At 49.1% G+C, this 14,355-nt stretch overlaps 1 protein-coding gene across 1 annotated transcript in view; it reads right to left on the reverse strand.

Annotated features, from left to right (window-relative positions):
• The window catches only part of WDR91 (WD repeat domain 91), a 20,968-nt gene continuing 6,613 nt past the window's right edge, over nucleotides 1-14,355 (reverse strand). Inside the window, exons 5-15 of the mRNA XM_068142709.1 lie at nucleotides 13,313-13,437; nucleotides 11,273-11,450; nucleotides 10,837-10,995; nucleotides 7,526-7,725; nucleotides 6,439-6,589; nucleotides 5,075-5,169; nucleotides 4,593-4,761; nucleotides 3,700-3,808; nucleotides 2,506-2,618; nucleotides 1,439-1,636; nucleotides 1-651 (exon numbers count right to left, since the gene is read on the reverse strand). Coding sequence (XP_067998810.1) covers nucleotides 487-651; nucleotides 1,439-1,636; nucleotides 2,506-2,618; nucleotides 3,700-3,808; nucleotides 4,593-4,761; nucleotides 5,075-5,169; nucleotides 6,439-6,589; nucleotides 7,526-7,725; nucleotides 10,837-10,995; nucleotides 11,273-11,450; nucleotides 13,313-13,437 — 1,662 coding nt within the window. The 3' untranslated portion in view covers nucleotides 1-486. The remainder of the gene's footprint in view (nucleotides 652-1,438; nucleotides 1,637-2,505; nucleotides 2,619-3,699; nucleotides 3,809-4,592; nucleotides 4,762-5,074; nucleotides 5,170-6,438; nucleotides 6,590-7,525; nucleotides 7,726-10,836; nucleotides 10,996-11,272; nucleotides 11,451-13,312; nucleotides 13,438-14,355) is intronic.

The raw sequence follows: 14,355 nt of genomic DNA on the forward strand, positions 1-14,355 counted from the left end.
TCAAGTGCAAGGAAACATTTTATTTTCATGGAAAAGACTCCAAATACCTTTTGAGGCGAGGGAGAGAGGTGACAAATGCTCTACCAAAAGAAGAGAGTGGGTTTGCACAGCCCTTCCAGTCTGATCCATCTTAATCACCACACACTGTGCTGCCTCATGCATGCTTGCTCCAGCCTCTCGTGCTTCTGCCTTGAGGTGAGCCCTGAGGTGATCCCAGCAGCCTTCTCTCCCCCTGCTCCCTTGTGGAGGGAGTCCAGCTGCCACAATGGGTCGGTGGGAACTTACTTTTCAGTGCTGCCAGGGCTCTGCTCCCATACTGGCATCCCATTCATGGCACAGGGGTTTGGCAAATGTGTTTAACAAATCCAAAAAGCTGCAGTGAAAAGAAGGGCTGGGGGCTGCCTTCTCTCCCATGCACTGTGCTCCTGTGGAGTTAACACTGGTTTTGTTAAGGCTCTTGCTTTTTCCCCTTCAGCACTGTCCATGTTAAGACTTTTGAGCCAGTAAGGTTGTTAATTTAATCTTCCCATCCATGGAGGCAGTGAGGCAGGTCCCACAGTCCATGGCTGTACTCCAGTCCACTGTGACAACAGGAGCTCGGTGTCCTCCCAGGGAAAGGCAGCTCTCCAGCACCTTTTCCTCACCATTTAACTACAAGAGAGAAAGTTAACATTTCAAGGGGGCACATTCCTGGAGCAGAGGCAGAGCACTTCACAGCTCTGCTGCTTCACACATGAAGAAGCAACTTTCCAATCTGCTGCCCTCAGCTGAGCTGCAGCAACTGAACAAGGTAGGTGAAGAGTATGGACTAATGACAAGCAAGTGAGCCTAAGGTATAGCTCCTCTTAGTATGGCTGCTCCTGAATGCCCCAGGTGCAGAGTGAAAATTCCATCTGATCTGCCTGGCCCTGCTTTCCACTGATGGCCATTGACCCCAGAGGAGGCAAGTGAGGGATATGCCACCAGGAACCTCTTCTAACTGTGGCACAGCAATTTGGATAGTTGGAACCGTTCCGCCTTATCCTTCATTGCAGCACCCAATAGGAAGAGAGAATGAGGCCCAGGCTAACACAGCATCAGCAAGCACCCAAGGCAGGTTAAAGATCAGCACCAGCCACACGTTTTGCACTGGACTGACTTGCATCGATATGTTTGAAAAAGCACTGAAACTGAACTTTGTGCTGGACACTAAGGACAACTGCTGCAGATGAGCTTTGAGAAGCAGCAGTATGCATACTCCAGCTACATGCAAGAGGGCCAACTGCTAACAGAGGGTTCAAACACTTGCTAAGCAGCAGGCACTGCTAAAATGCACACTGCATGAAACTGAGCAGCAGCTTCCATGGAGGGCAGATGCTGCTCGACAATTTCCAGTGGCTGCTGATGCAGCCTTGTTACGAGAGCCTGTATGGAAGCATGAAGAGCACTTCAGACTCACCTTAAAAATGACTCCTCCAGTAGAAGAACATGTCACCATATAGTTGCCCTCAGAGTCAAAAGCAAAGAGCCTTCCCCTTGGGAACTGGACTTGCTTGTAGCCACTGTAGCCGGACAGAACAAAAGGCCCTGTGGCTTCACTGGGAAGGTCGTACTCGGACACCTTCAGGCCACTTCTGTGAATGTTCCACTGAATAAACTAAAAGGACAAGAAGATGACAAAAGCCCCAAGTTAAAGGGGCTGGGAAGAAGGTGAAGTGACTGTTCCTCACAAACACAAGATGGCATTCTGACTCAGCTCTAGGTGCCTCTAGTTTCAAAACGCAGGCTGTAAAGCCTCCGAGAGTGCCAACCTCGCTCGAGCACTGCTGCCTAGGTGTCTTTCCACGTCACTTGCAGCATCTTGGTATTGTTACTGCTATCCCCACCTGTGGGAAAACCACCCAGCTTACTGCAAGCTGATTTAGTAGCTTCAGGGCCCGGGTCATTTACAAGCAGCAGGTTTTTGTGTTAAATGGAGACCCCCAAGCTGGCCTGCAAGAGAGCTGAGGAAGCCTTGTATAGATAACAGGGCCTTGTTTTGGCTGAAACTGACGAAGCAAAGCTAAGATAAGACAAACACCTGTTCTGGTCTAGGTTGGGAGGGACAGCCTGGGGAATCTGCTGATGATTATTTGATACCATGCTGGTCATGCCAGCTTTATAACACAGTGCTGGATGATGAGGCTTGGAGTTCAGCTCAGGGTGGGGGGGCTTCCTTCCAGTTTCTGGCTGGGGGTGTTTATCTCTCTCACTTTGCTTGCATGCTGCCCTTTTCCACTTGCTGGTTGGTTTGCTGAGTGTCTTTTGCTGCCTTGGCTTGTTTTGCTCATTCACCAGGCGTTGTACATTGTGCTGGTTTCCAATAAGCTCTCCTTCTCAACCCCACAGGGCTTTTGGTTTCTTACCTCTCTTGTCTTGAGATCACTCCCCATCCTGGGAGTGAGTTTTGTTAGAGCAGACTGTCTTAAACAAGGGCACCCACCTTCAAAGCAGATAGTCACCAACAGAAGGTCACCCAGAGCTTACCTTTCCATCCCCACCTATGCTGTAGACTGTGTTCTCATCATAGCTGAACTCAACGGAGTAGACTTCCCCATCATGAGCCTTCCAGCTCATGGCACACTCGTGTTGCTGCATATCTGAGGGGAGAGCCAGCACTGAACATGTACACACACACAGCTGAAGGCCCTTTATCTTCAGAAGGTCTCCATCCCAGCCCTCTAAACCAGACTGGAGGAGCCCAACCCACTCTCAGCACCCTGTGCTTACTCTCCAGTACAGTGAGATCTTGCCACAAAATCCCTGCCTCTCTTCCTTCAGCTTTCCAGGGCTGCTCACATGCTCTCTACCATTTGCTGGCACTCTGCAACCAGGCCCCACAGCCACCCTTCTCCTCCTCCTCCTCCTCCCCTTGCTATCCAGTCCATCCAAACAACTTCTGGCAGCTGTCTTCTCAGTCCATCTGACTGCAGCCTCCACCTCACTGTCCAGGCCATAAGGAGATCACTCACTCACAAAACAGGCAGGTCTAAACGGCCTGAAGAGGACAAAATCATTTAGCTTTGAAAAGACCTTTAAGGTCATCAAGTACAACCAGTAACACCACCGAGCCCACACCTGAAACCTGTCCCTGTGTACCACAGCTACACTTCTTCTAATTATGTCCAGCATTGGTTACCCAACCTGGGCAGCCTCTTCCAGTGCTTGAGAACTCCTTCAGTGAAGGATTTTTTTCCTAAGAACCCACCCAAGTTTCTCCTAGTGCAATCTGAAGCCAATTCCCCTTGTCCTATCACTTGCTGCTTGGGGAAAAAAGAGGCCAACACGCACCTCACTACAGCTTGCTTTCAGCAGAGAATGATAAGGTCTCCCCTCAGACTCCTTTTCTCCTGACTAACCAAGCCCAGCTCCCTCAGCCCTCCCTCACAGGACTTGCTCTCTAGACCCACTCCCAGCTTCCTTGCTCTTCTCTGGACACACTCTAGTAGCTCAATGTCTGTATTGTGGTGAGTGGTCTAAAATTCAACCCAGCATTCAAGGTGCAACCTCACTACTGAGGCTGAGTACAGGGGGACAATCACTTCCCCTGTCCTGCTGGCCACACCCTTTCTGATACAAGCCAGGATGCTACTGGAGTTGACTTCTTGGCCACTCTGGCCCACTGCAGGCTCACATTCAGCTGGTTAGCAACAATCCCCCCCTGGTGCTTTCCCACCCTACCAAAGAGACGAACAATCCCATCTGCAGCCCCCGTGACCAGCAGGTTGCCGTTGTGGTTGAAAGCTGTGCAGTTAATAGCAATGGGCTCAGGCTCCAGGGAGAACTGCAGCTGGAAAGGAAAGTCTGCATTAATGCTGAGAAACAGAGCTGGGAGTGCTGAGGAGCTGATCTCCAGGGAAGGGAGGAAAGACATCGTCCAGCAGCAAGAATTCCTCCAGTAGCAGCAGCTCTCACAACTACGAACTCCAAAGCTGGCTGCTACTGTGACACTAAATCAGCAATTCAGTTCAGCCAAGCCAGAGCTTTCTGCCTATAGCTTCAAGGCTGCAAAAACACCTCCTGACAGGGCATTAGCGTGAGGAGGTTGCTTTCTCTTCCCTGTCAGGGACAGCAGTTCTTAAGGGCAAAGGTGAGGGATGGGATGAGGATTCCCTGACAGAATCTGACCTATCTCAACTGAAGCAATGGAGAAGATGACATGAGATGAAAGCTCTGAAAGAAGCACTTCACCAGGGAGGACAAAGCAAACTGTTCAATGTAGTGCAGCTGGAGAAAGCCTCAGCAAAACATCCTTCAGTCCACTGAGGACCTTCCCAGTCACAAAGTGCACAGGCAAGACAGAAACAAGGCTATGGACTACTGAAAAACCCAACCAAAAATAAACCCCCAAACCCAGCAGCTACTTAACTGTTCTTTTTTACCTTCATGTGATACAAGGGAAAGGAGGAACAAGAAGGGTATGGAAAAGAAATTCAGCATATCTTAGGAAGAGGGCACCTACAGGATCGCAGGATATTAAGGCTGGAAGGGACCTCTGGAGATCATGGAGTCCAATCCCCATTGAAACAGAAGCCACTCACTCTCAGAAAGGAGGAAATCAACCCAGCAAGTACCTGCTGCTTCATTGTTTTAGTGTCCCACAGTAGCAGTTTCCCAGGAACTTGGTTCATGCTTTTGCCACCAGAGCTTACTGCTGAGAAATCCATGTGGGAGATGGGGCTCTGGGCTGCTGCCGAACAGACAAAGGAGGCACCGCTTGGGCTGCAGGCAAGCGAGAGGATCCTGAAACACAGCAAACAGCCTGCATTGCCTCTCTCCAGCAGCTGCCTCAAGCACAACACTCAGCTATGAGCAATCCCAGTAAGACCCTGCAAGACAGGGTGCACTGTGAAGGAGAGCAGGATTTGTGTGCTTAGACTCTGAGTGTCTCTCATTGAGCTCAGCAGTTTCACACTGCTCAGACAGGGGCTGGCCTCTTGGGTGAAGGCTAGCTAGTCCTGCAGTTGCAGGAAAACAGCAGGAACATTGAGACTTGACCTACCTTTTCACAGTCAAACCCAGTGCTGACATATAAAAATCAACATTCCAGAGTTACCTGGGCATGTCTTCATCAATGCTGATTTCACAGAGATTCTTCTTTGCTTCTGTGTCGTAAAGACGAACCGTCCCGACCCCGCTGCCAAGCAAGAGCTTGAAACCAGCAAGGAGAAGATGGAGGGAGTGTGAATGAGGAATACAATGATGCTCTCCAACAGCCACGAACACCAGAGTAAATTCCACCCCCCTCCCCCTGTTTATGCATTTGGATTAAACATGACTCCGCTAGGCTACACCCTGTCCTTCTGTGCATGTGACACTCAGTAGGCAGGACTGCCCCAGAGCTACAGATGTCACAGTAAAAGCACTGCTTTCCACTGAGAAAAAGATCTGGTAGGAACCAAGGTGGAGTAAAAGCAACTTTCTAGAGTATGGCTCAGCATTACAGGATGCAAAACACATCTAGTTTCACTATCTAGAGGAGCAAGGAAAGAGTGACACAGATTTAACAATCTAAGTTTAAGACAAAACCAAGTAGACACCAGCTCCTTTGCTCCAGGGGGAATGCAATCATTCAGAAGGGCTCACACATGCTGTATCAGTGATGCCCCAATCAAAAATAAAACCATGGAGGGAGGGCACATTCTTAAAGGGGGGGGAGGGGGGGGGGAAAGGCAAGCCAGATTCTTCTCACTTCAGCACCTGATTTACTGCTGAATCCCCATATAGTTTAGAAAGAAGAATCTATCAGCAAGCAAGAAATGAGCTCCACAAACCAGAAGAAACATCAGAACAACTGTGTGTAATTTGAGGCTCCTCTCTAGTAACAGAACTGAAGTGCTACAGGAAAGATTTAAACTGTTGTGGTATTCAGTCAAGCCTTGAGCTCCTTGAGCACACACCCAGTCCCAGCTCATGAAGGACCAGTGTGAAACTGGTTATGGAGCCCTTTCCACAGTAGTGTAAGTAGAATGCCAACACCACACCGCTGCTCCTCAGCCCTTCTCTCCTTTCTCTGCCTCGGGCTCAGCGTGCAAGTAAAGCTCCACAGCTCCCTGCTGCAGCGTTCCCATGGGCTCTTGTGCCTCTGCCTGCCTTTTCAAGTGGCTGCCTGCTCTGCCTGAAGAGGGGCATTTCTCTTAAAGGAGCTACTTCTGTCCTCCAGCCATACCCACACTACAGCACGGGAACTTCTGTTGCAGGGCAACCACTGGGGAATGCTTGCTCAATACTACGTAGAGCACACTTTGCCACTCTTAGTTTTTCTTGGACCCTACAGGCTTCAGCTGCCCATGTGGAAACTGTTGCCCTGACCTTATCTGCAAGGTAGCTGCCTAAGATCTTAGAGAATGTGCAACATACAGCAATGCAGCCCCAGATCACCTGCTGTGACCCTGAAGCCTCCACAGGCCGACCACTCACCAGCCGATCACGCTTGGTCGCCCATTCCAGGGACAGCAACGGAGATTTGGAAATGGATGAAGCTTTAGTTTGCATTATGGGGTTAAAAGACCAGACTTTGATGACCCCATCCACATCCAAGCTGGCCACCCTCCGTCCAGAACAGTCAACCCTAAGTGCAGAAGGAAATCAGTTGGATGTATTTCTCCACAGAGTTCTTGGACGCAAGCAGATGACAGTACGTTACAGGTTGGAAGGGATCTCAAGAGATCATCAAGTCCAACCCCCCTGCCAAAGCAGGATCACTTAGGGCAGTCTGCACAGGAATGCATCCAGGTGGGTTTTGAAAGACTCCAGAGAAGGAGACTCCACAACCCCCCCGGCAACCTGTTCCAGTGCTCTGTCACCCCCACTGCAAAGAAGTTTCTCCTCATGTTGAGGTGAAATCTTCTATGTTCAAGCCTGTACCTGTTGTTCCTTGTCTTATTGCTGTGCACCACTGAAAAGAGCTTGGCCCCCTCCACCTGACACCCACCCCTCAGCTATTTACATATATTGATGAGATCCCCTCTTAGTCTTCTCAAGACTAAACAGCCCAAGGTCTCTCAGTCTCTCTTCACAGGGGAGATGCTCAAATCCCCTCATCATCCTCATGGCTCTCTGTGGGGTCCTCTCCAGCAGGTCACTGCCTCTCTTGAACTGGGGAGCCCAAAACTGGACATTAAATATCCTGATTATCCTCCCTCTCCTGGCCACATGCCCATTCCCCCTGCAGGAATCAGACCTTCCTCGCACCACTTCCTGTTCAGTCCACAACTGGCACAATGAAGCTCACTGAGCTCCATGTGTGAAGCACAATGCCCTGAAGGAATACCATCCTGCTCTCCCAGGGAGTTTCTCTCTGGCTGGCATCTCCCACTCACAAGAATCTCTGCCCATTCTGACTGCACAAGCTGCAGGCTGTTTTCAGTCACACCAACTCAACTGCTCTACAAGTGAGTACATGCACAGCATGCTGGACAGAGCAGAGACTGGGAGAAAGAGGCCAGACACAGCTGGTCCTCTAGAGAGGCTTCTACAAGAAATCCCTCTTCTGGCAGTCCTTTACCTGCAGTACATGATGGATGAATGGTGCTCCCCATACTCCTCCTGGCTCAGGACAATGAAAGGCTGCTCCTGGCGGACCCCCAGGGCGTCTGTGCTGTTGGCAGCGGTTTTGGTCGTTGTCTCAGTTTGCTCAGCCTGCAGCTCTGAGCACAGCTCTGGCTCAGAAGTGCTAGCATCAGTTTTCTTCTCAGCACTTTGGCCCTGAAGGAAGAAATCCTGTGTGAAATACAAGGAAGCAGCAGCTCCAGATCAAGCTCTTCAGCCACCCCAGCCTGCTGTGAGGCAAAACCAAGAAGCTGGATGGAAACAGAAGCATTGTCAGCTCAACACTTCCTCTGCCAGGGACCTTTCTAAGCACAGTGTGTTGCTCAGTTGCCTCCTTGGTTGCAGAGCCCCTTATATCCCCTTCCATGTGCCCCACTATGCACTTTCCTGTGAGAATTAAAAGGAACCACAACATCTGTTTGCCTCAGCTGCTGTCAGAGGCTCATTTGGATGCTATGAATTCACATAAATTCAGCATAAGTTCACAAGCAAATCAACCTTTTCCAAGGCATTCTTGAATTCAGCAATATAAATTGAGTCTGCACACTATGCAGTTCAGCAAACCTGCACAAAATTCTTGTTGGATGATGAGCCCCAGCACAGATTATCTTTGTCTGCCAAGGCTTTAGCCTGTGTGCAGTAGGACAACCACTGCAGCCAAGGCACTGAAGACAGCAGCAGGGCTGACACCGGGCCAAAAGCTTAAAACCTGGTTTGAGAGGGCAGACAGAACACATGGGAGTTATGAGAGCTAAAGGTATCTGAATGAGAAAGGGTCTGAACTGCAGCACACAGAAGTGTTTGAAAGCAGCTTAGTCTTCCCTTGCCACCAGAAGCTGAACAAGAAACAGATGCAGCACTTAAGTCAGTAAAACACCTGCAAGCATTCCTTTGCTCAACCATCCTCTGAAGATGAGATGCCCCAAGATGGTCCTAGCAGTGATGGTTTTGAATCCCTGCTCCCTAACACATCCTTGACTTATTTACAGTAGATTCACATCTTGGGCAATGGGTCAAACACTGCACACTCAAACAGGCTGAAATCATAAAAATAGAAATGATTAGGAAATAAATTCAAGAATGCTTCTCTCTGTGTCACTGTGGGGAGACAAGAGCCAATAAATAACACCCCTGTGAAAGAAAGTGTCACCTTTCAGTTTCCTTTCTGCTCACATGTTGAGATGAGAAAGCTGAATAGCAGCAGCAGCTCTGGGGGAAAGGACCTTGGAGTCCTCGTGGACAGCAGGCTGACCATGAGTCAGCAATGTGCCCTTCTCACCCTGAAGGCCAATGGCATCCTGGGGTATGGCTACTACATCCACAGAAGTTCTCCTCCCCCTCTACTCTTCCCTGATGTGAGGCCACATCTGGAATATTGTGTCCAGTTCTGGGCCCCTCAGAAAGACCTCAGGAAACTGCCTGGAAGTCTTAAGTGCAGAGCCACAAAGATGATGAAGGGAGTGGAAACATCTCCCTTCTGAGGAAAGGCTGAGGGAGCTGGGGCTCTTTAGCTTGGAGAGGAGGAGCCTGAGGAGTGACCTCATGAATGTTGATAAAGATGTGAAGGGCAGTGTCAGGAGGACAGAGCCAGGCTCTGCTCAGAGATTCCCAATGATAGGACAAGGGGCAATGGGTGCAAGCTGGAGCAGAGGAGGTTTCACATGAACATAGTATCATAGTAGTATCATAGTATCAGTCAGGGTTGGAAGGGACAACAAGGATCATCTAGTTCCAACCCCCCTGCCATGGGCAGGGACACCTCACACTAGATCAGGCTGGCCATACTGAAAAACTTTTTCCACTGTGAGGCCCTGGAACAGGCTACCCAGAGAGGTGGTGGTCTCCTTCTCTGGAGACATTCAATACCCACCTGGATGAGCTCTTGTGTGACCTACTCTAGGTGCTCCTGCTCTGGCTGGCTGATCTTCCAAGGTCCCTTCCAACCCCTAACATTCTGTGATTCTGTGATCAGTTTCCCAAGGCCAGGAAAACACTGCCTTAGCCTGAAACATCACAGAATCAGGACAGTCAGAGGATACTGAGCAGGAAATTGGGCTTTGCACTTTTCTGACCAGGATTTAATTAAAATGTTTTAGATAAGCTATGAAGAAAAAAGTTCTCTCATAGCCTTGAATGCTCAGTGGTGGAATAACAACTCTCCAAGGCAGTGCTGCCACCACACAGAGAAGCCACACACACTGGCCAACAGGCAAGAGCCTCAGCACTGTCTCTCCCCCGGGGGCAGTGATCCACACAGCCAAAACAAACACACAGCTGAGACGCTGTCATCATCATGTCTCCTGCGCTCTGTCGCCTTTGACCACATGGCTGCTGAAAGTCAGACAACACACAGGTGAACAGAAGCAGTCTGCTTAACAAACAGGTAAAATTCAGGAGTTTTATTATTTCAGTGGATTAGCAAGCAGGGCACAGCCCCTGGCAAAGCTGAAACAATACAGTGCAAAAAAAACCACCAACCAAAAAAACTTCAAAAAGCAAACATTGCCAGAAGGATATTTCCAGCCCTCTCCAGGAAAGCTTTCTACTGAGCTTTCTGTCCCACACAGAGCCTGCACAAGAACCCAGAGGAGAGAACTTGCTTGGGCAGGATGGGTGCCCACACTACTACTAAGCAATGGGGATTGTAACAAAGCATTTGGACATAATCATTAAGGAGGCTGAGGGGAGACCTCCTTGCAACCTGAAAGGAGATGGCAGTGGGGGGGGGGGGGGGTCAGTTCCTTCTCTCTAGGTGATGAGAGGAGATGGCCTGGAATTGTGCCAGGGGAGGTTTAGGTTGGACATTAGGAAAAAGAAAACCAAACTCTTCCTAAAGAGCAGTCAGGCATTGGAATAGGTTGCCCAGGGGGGTGGTGGAGTCACCATCCCTGGAGGTGTCCAGGAATCATGGGGACAAGGCACTCAGAGACACAGTTTAATAGCCATGGTGGTGTTTGGGTTGGACTCGATCTTAAGAGGCCTCTTCCAACCAGAACAATTCTGTGAATGAAACATACTCTCCCCAGGACCAGGCTGGTGAACAGACCACAACAAAAGACATCTCTTCTTCCCTCTGAAATGCCAAGACTGACTCCCTTCCAGGGACACAGAAATAGCCAAATGTGGAAGGAGCTGATTAACTACAGAGATTAACCTTTGATACAGTTAGATCTGAGCAGCAGTTCAGAATCTTCACAGGCCACTTGCACATCAAACTACAAAAAACAACAGCCCTCAGCTTGCCAGCCTTGCAGTGTTGCCTGGTACCTGGGAGGTCCCTTTTGACAGCAGCTCCTTCCTTTCCTTCCCATGCTCTTGCAAGCGCTTCTGCCGCTGCTGCAGGAAGCTGGACTCGCCTGCTACTAACCCACTGTAATGGCTCTTCCCGTCCTTACAGCTCACTGCTCCTTCTTTTCCTTTGGCACTCTGGAAGGCAGAGGAATGGTTTGGCCAGGTTACACTGTGCTAGGCTGCAGAACAAAGTGCAAGAGAGGAAGAAAAGAAACCAAGCACCTGCAAGCACCAGACAACAGAAGCCGTCCTTGTGCTGCGCTGAGGCCCAGCAGACACTTGGCAAGGAGGGAAAGGGCATTTTGTGGGGTGGGTTTTTTTTCAGGTGGAAGCAAAAGCTTGGAGCAGTGCTGTGCTGCAAGTTAACTCCTGGGACACTGGGCACCTTTCAGGGAACACAGTTAAGAATTACCTGGTGGTTTGTTGGTTCTTTCTTCCCTAGCAGCATACTGCCAGTCTGAGTTGGAGAAGCCCCACTTGGATGGGCTGGTCTGGCAGGGCCCTTTTTACTTTGTAAGAGAAAAGAAGACAGAAAGCCTCCCCGGGACTGAAGAGAGTGTGCAGCACTCCTCTGGCTGCAGGTCATATCACTGATCAAGAAAACAAAGCAAGCAAAAACAAAACACCAAACAGAGTGTGAATGAGTAGCCAGACAACCTCACCAAAGACCACCTAAGAAAGTGCCAGCTGTTTGAACCTCTGGGGGGCAGGTAGTCCTTTCCAAGCACACAATGCATTAAAAGCCTGCTTTAAAACATCTTTTTAGTGCCTGGAGCACATCATTGTAATTACTGTATACATAATTACTGTAACCAAAGCTCATTTGTCAGAGGTGCCACCGTCTCAGTGGGCTCAAGTGTTGCAGAATCCCCTCGTGGGGCCACCTGAAACTTCCCACTCAGTTTAGAAAGACCCTAAGGGGGAATCCAGATTACCAAAGAACCTATTCAGCTGGGACTCCCCAATCCAAGGCATAAAATAAACCTACTCTGAAAGGCATTAAGTATTCAGTGATTCAGTGAACACTCTCTGACAGTCAGCAATTTTAAAGCCCAGGCCCTCCATACATCGCAAATTGGACCCAAAGGAGAACGAGGTCTGTGACTGCATACGCCTCCCTTCTCAGCCCGCAGTGCCAAGAGCAGCTGCTGCTTCCCAAAACATAACTGTCTGGTCTCACTCTGCTACAGCTTTCTCTGAGAGAAAAGCAGCACCAAGGGGAGGGGGAATACAGTATTTCCTCTGCTCTATCAAAGCTGGGCTTTGAGTTGAGCAGAGAGACAGCCAAAGCAGGCAGAACTGGCTCTCAGCCAAAGAGACAAGTTGCATGTGCCAGAAATGCCACTTCCAAGGCAAGTTCTTCTAGTACAAATGGACAAAAATGAGTATGGGAACAAGTTATCCCATCCTTCATTGTCACTCTCCCCAGGGTGTGCAGATAAGCAGTTAAAGCAAAACCAAGTCTCAGATTAAACTCTGCAGCCCTTCCTGTGCACAGCAGTTGTTAGGAGAGACTTAAGTGTCTGGTGAACTATTTAATCAGCCACCTTTTAGACTAAAGCCAAGACTTTGTCTGTGTGATACCTGCTATTTGCCATTGCCAGCAGGATAATTTCATCAATCCCACTCCTGTCTCAACAGAAGTGAAAGGAGGACATGAGAAAGTCAAAGCCTCAGCAGTGTCACCTTGTGGCTAAGCTACATCTCCTTGCAGATCATTTCAAAGCAAAGCAACCTAAAATTCAAATACAAACCAATAAATTTCAGTACCACAACGAGTTCAAACACACAGACTTGCTTTGCATGACTGTGTACTGGGGGGAAAGAAGAGTTTAAATGACAATTAAACAAGCTGTGTCACTGTGCATGCTGCCTGATTTCCACAGACAGGAATACAAGAGATGTAGCCACAAAAGTGCAGCAGGTTGATGGGGAATTCTGTGCCTAACTGAACCTCACAGAAGAGAAAATTCATTTCCTTTTGACACTGCAAAAGCCAGGAAGCATCTCTGCTTTAACAAGGGCCTCTTTGGGTCACACAACAGTGCCTACAAAACAATACAGGGCACTTACCTACTGTACCACAGGTACTAAAGCAAACTGAAGCTGAGACAACCCACTTCATTTGATCAATACTGCAGACTATTGCACTGCTACCAGTGCCCTGCCTGCTCAGAACACCTTGGTGTAATGCTGAAAGCAAAGAAGAATCACTTCCATGTGTTCCTGGGCCCTCACTGACTGGCAAGAACCTCCTTCCTGAATGGCAGGAGAGATGCCCATCATAAATTCTTCCATTAAACCCACTTAGCTCAACAGAATTTCTGCCTGGATATCTTGCTGCATTGATTCCCAAGGCAGGGAACAAGGAAACAACTCTTCAGGAACCTCCCTGACCTCAAAAAACCAAACAGTAGAGCCTGTCCCCAGCTCCTTCTCTGCAGGCACTTACAGCTCAGAGTCCCCTAGTCGATCCATGTTGGCCACATATGCAGGCAACTTGTGATGCACAACTGCTTGTTCCATCTCCAGTTCCTCTTTCTTCATGCGGGAGGATTCAGCCTGCAAAGCAAACAGCTACAACAAGAGAAGAGGGCCAAGTAAACAGAAGTTCACTGAGATTCACCTCCTGCCCACTTGCTGAAGTTGTTTACTACTTTATTTCAACAGCCCAAGAAGGGTGGGGAGGGAAGAAAGCTGCTTGGAGTGGCTGAGCACATTAGTACCAAAACAATCAGCACTTCAGACACTCAGCAAACTGGAGCCTCTCCTTGGGCTGTTGCTGCAGGGACATGAATGATGCTGGGAAAGGAAAGCTGGTCAGAGCAGAGCTCAGCAGCCTCTCCATGCAGGCACAGTTTAAGGCCACCAGGGCAATGCATGTGACTGGCAGTAGTGATATATGGGCACTGAGCCTAGAAGGTAATCTTCCTCCCACAGCCAAGGGTTTGGTGAAGCTGGCAGGGCACACTGAGGGCAATGGTAACAGGTCACCCTGTAATCCAGCTACACACTCTGCTCAGCTCCCTCCCAAGCCTGACAGGGACATTTATCTCCCCACTGTGGAAAACAAGACACTTTTCTATTCTCCCTCTTAGCAGAGAGGAACCTCAGGGTACAGCTTTCTGTCACGGATGTGGTTTATGCCTGTGACCCTTCCTCACATGAAGAGCTCCTCAAGCTTTTCTTTTACAAGAAGAAAAAGGAGCTTTAGAAACCCAGCCTGCTACTCCTGTACTTGCATTGGTTCAACAGGGAAATCACCACCACTGCTTCATTTCCACTAGCATCAAATTCCACCTTCATTTATACCATTGTTTTATTAAGTAGGTGTTCTATATGGAGCTGCTTCCTTTTCTGACCTCAGTTCTCCAAGAAGGGAGGTCGAGTTTTACCTCTTGTCTATGTTTTACCTCTTGTCTATTTGTCCCAGAAAGAGCTCTGTTTGAAAACACACTTGAACCTGCTGCCTCTTACCGACCACCTTCTTGTCAA

This window comes from Melanerpes formicivorus, unplaced genomic scaffold (genome assembly GCF_026170545.1).
Source record: "Melanerpes formicivorus ecotype bairdi unplaced genomic scaffold, bMelFor1.0.p_v2 SCAF_8, whole genome shotgun sequence".
NCBI classification, from domain to species: domain Eukaryota; kingdom Metazoa; phylum Chordata; class Aves; order Piciformes; family Picidae; genus Melanerpes; species Melanerpes formicivorus.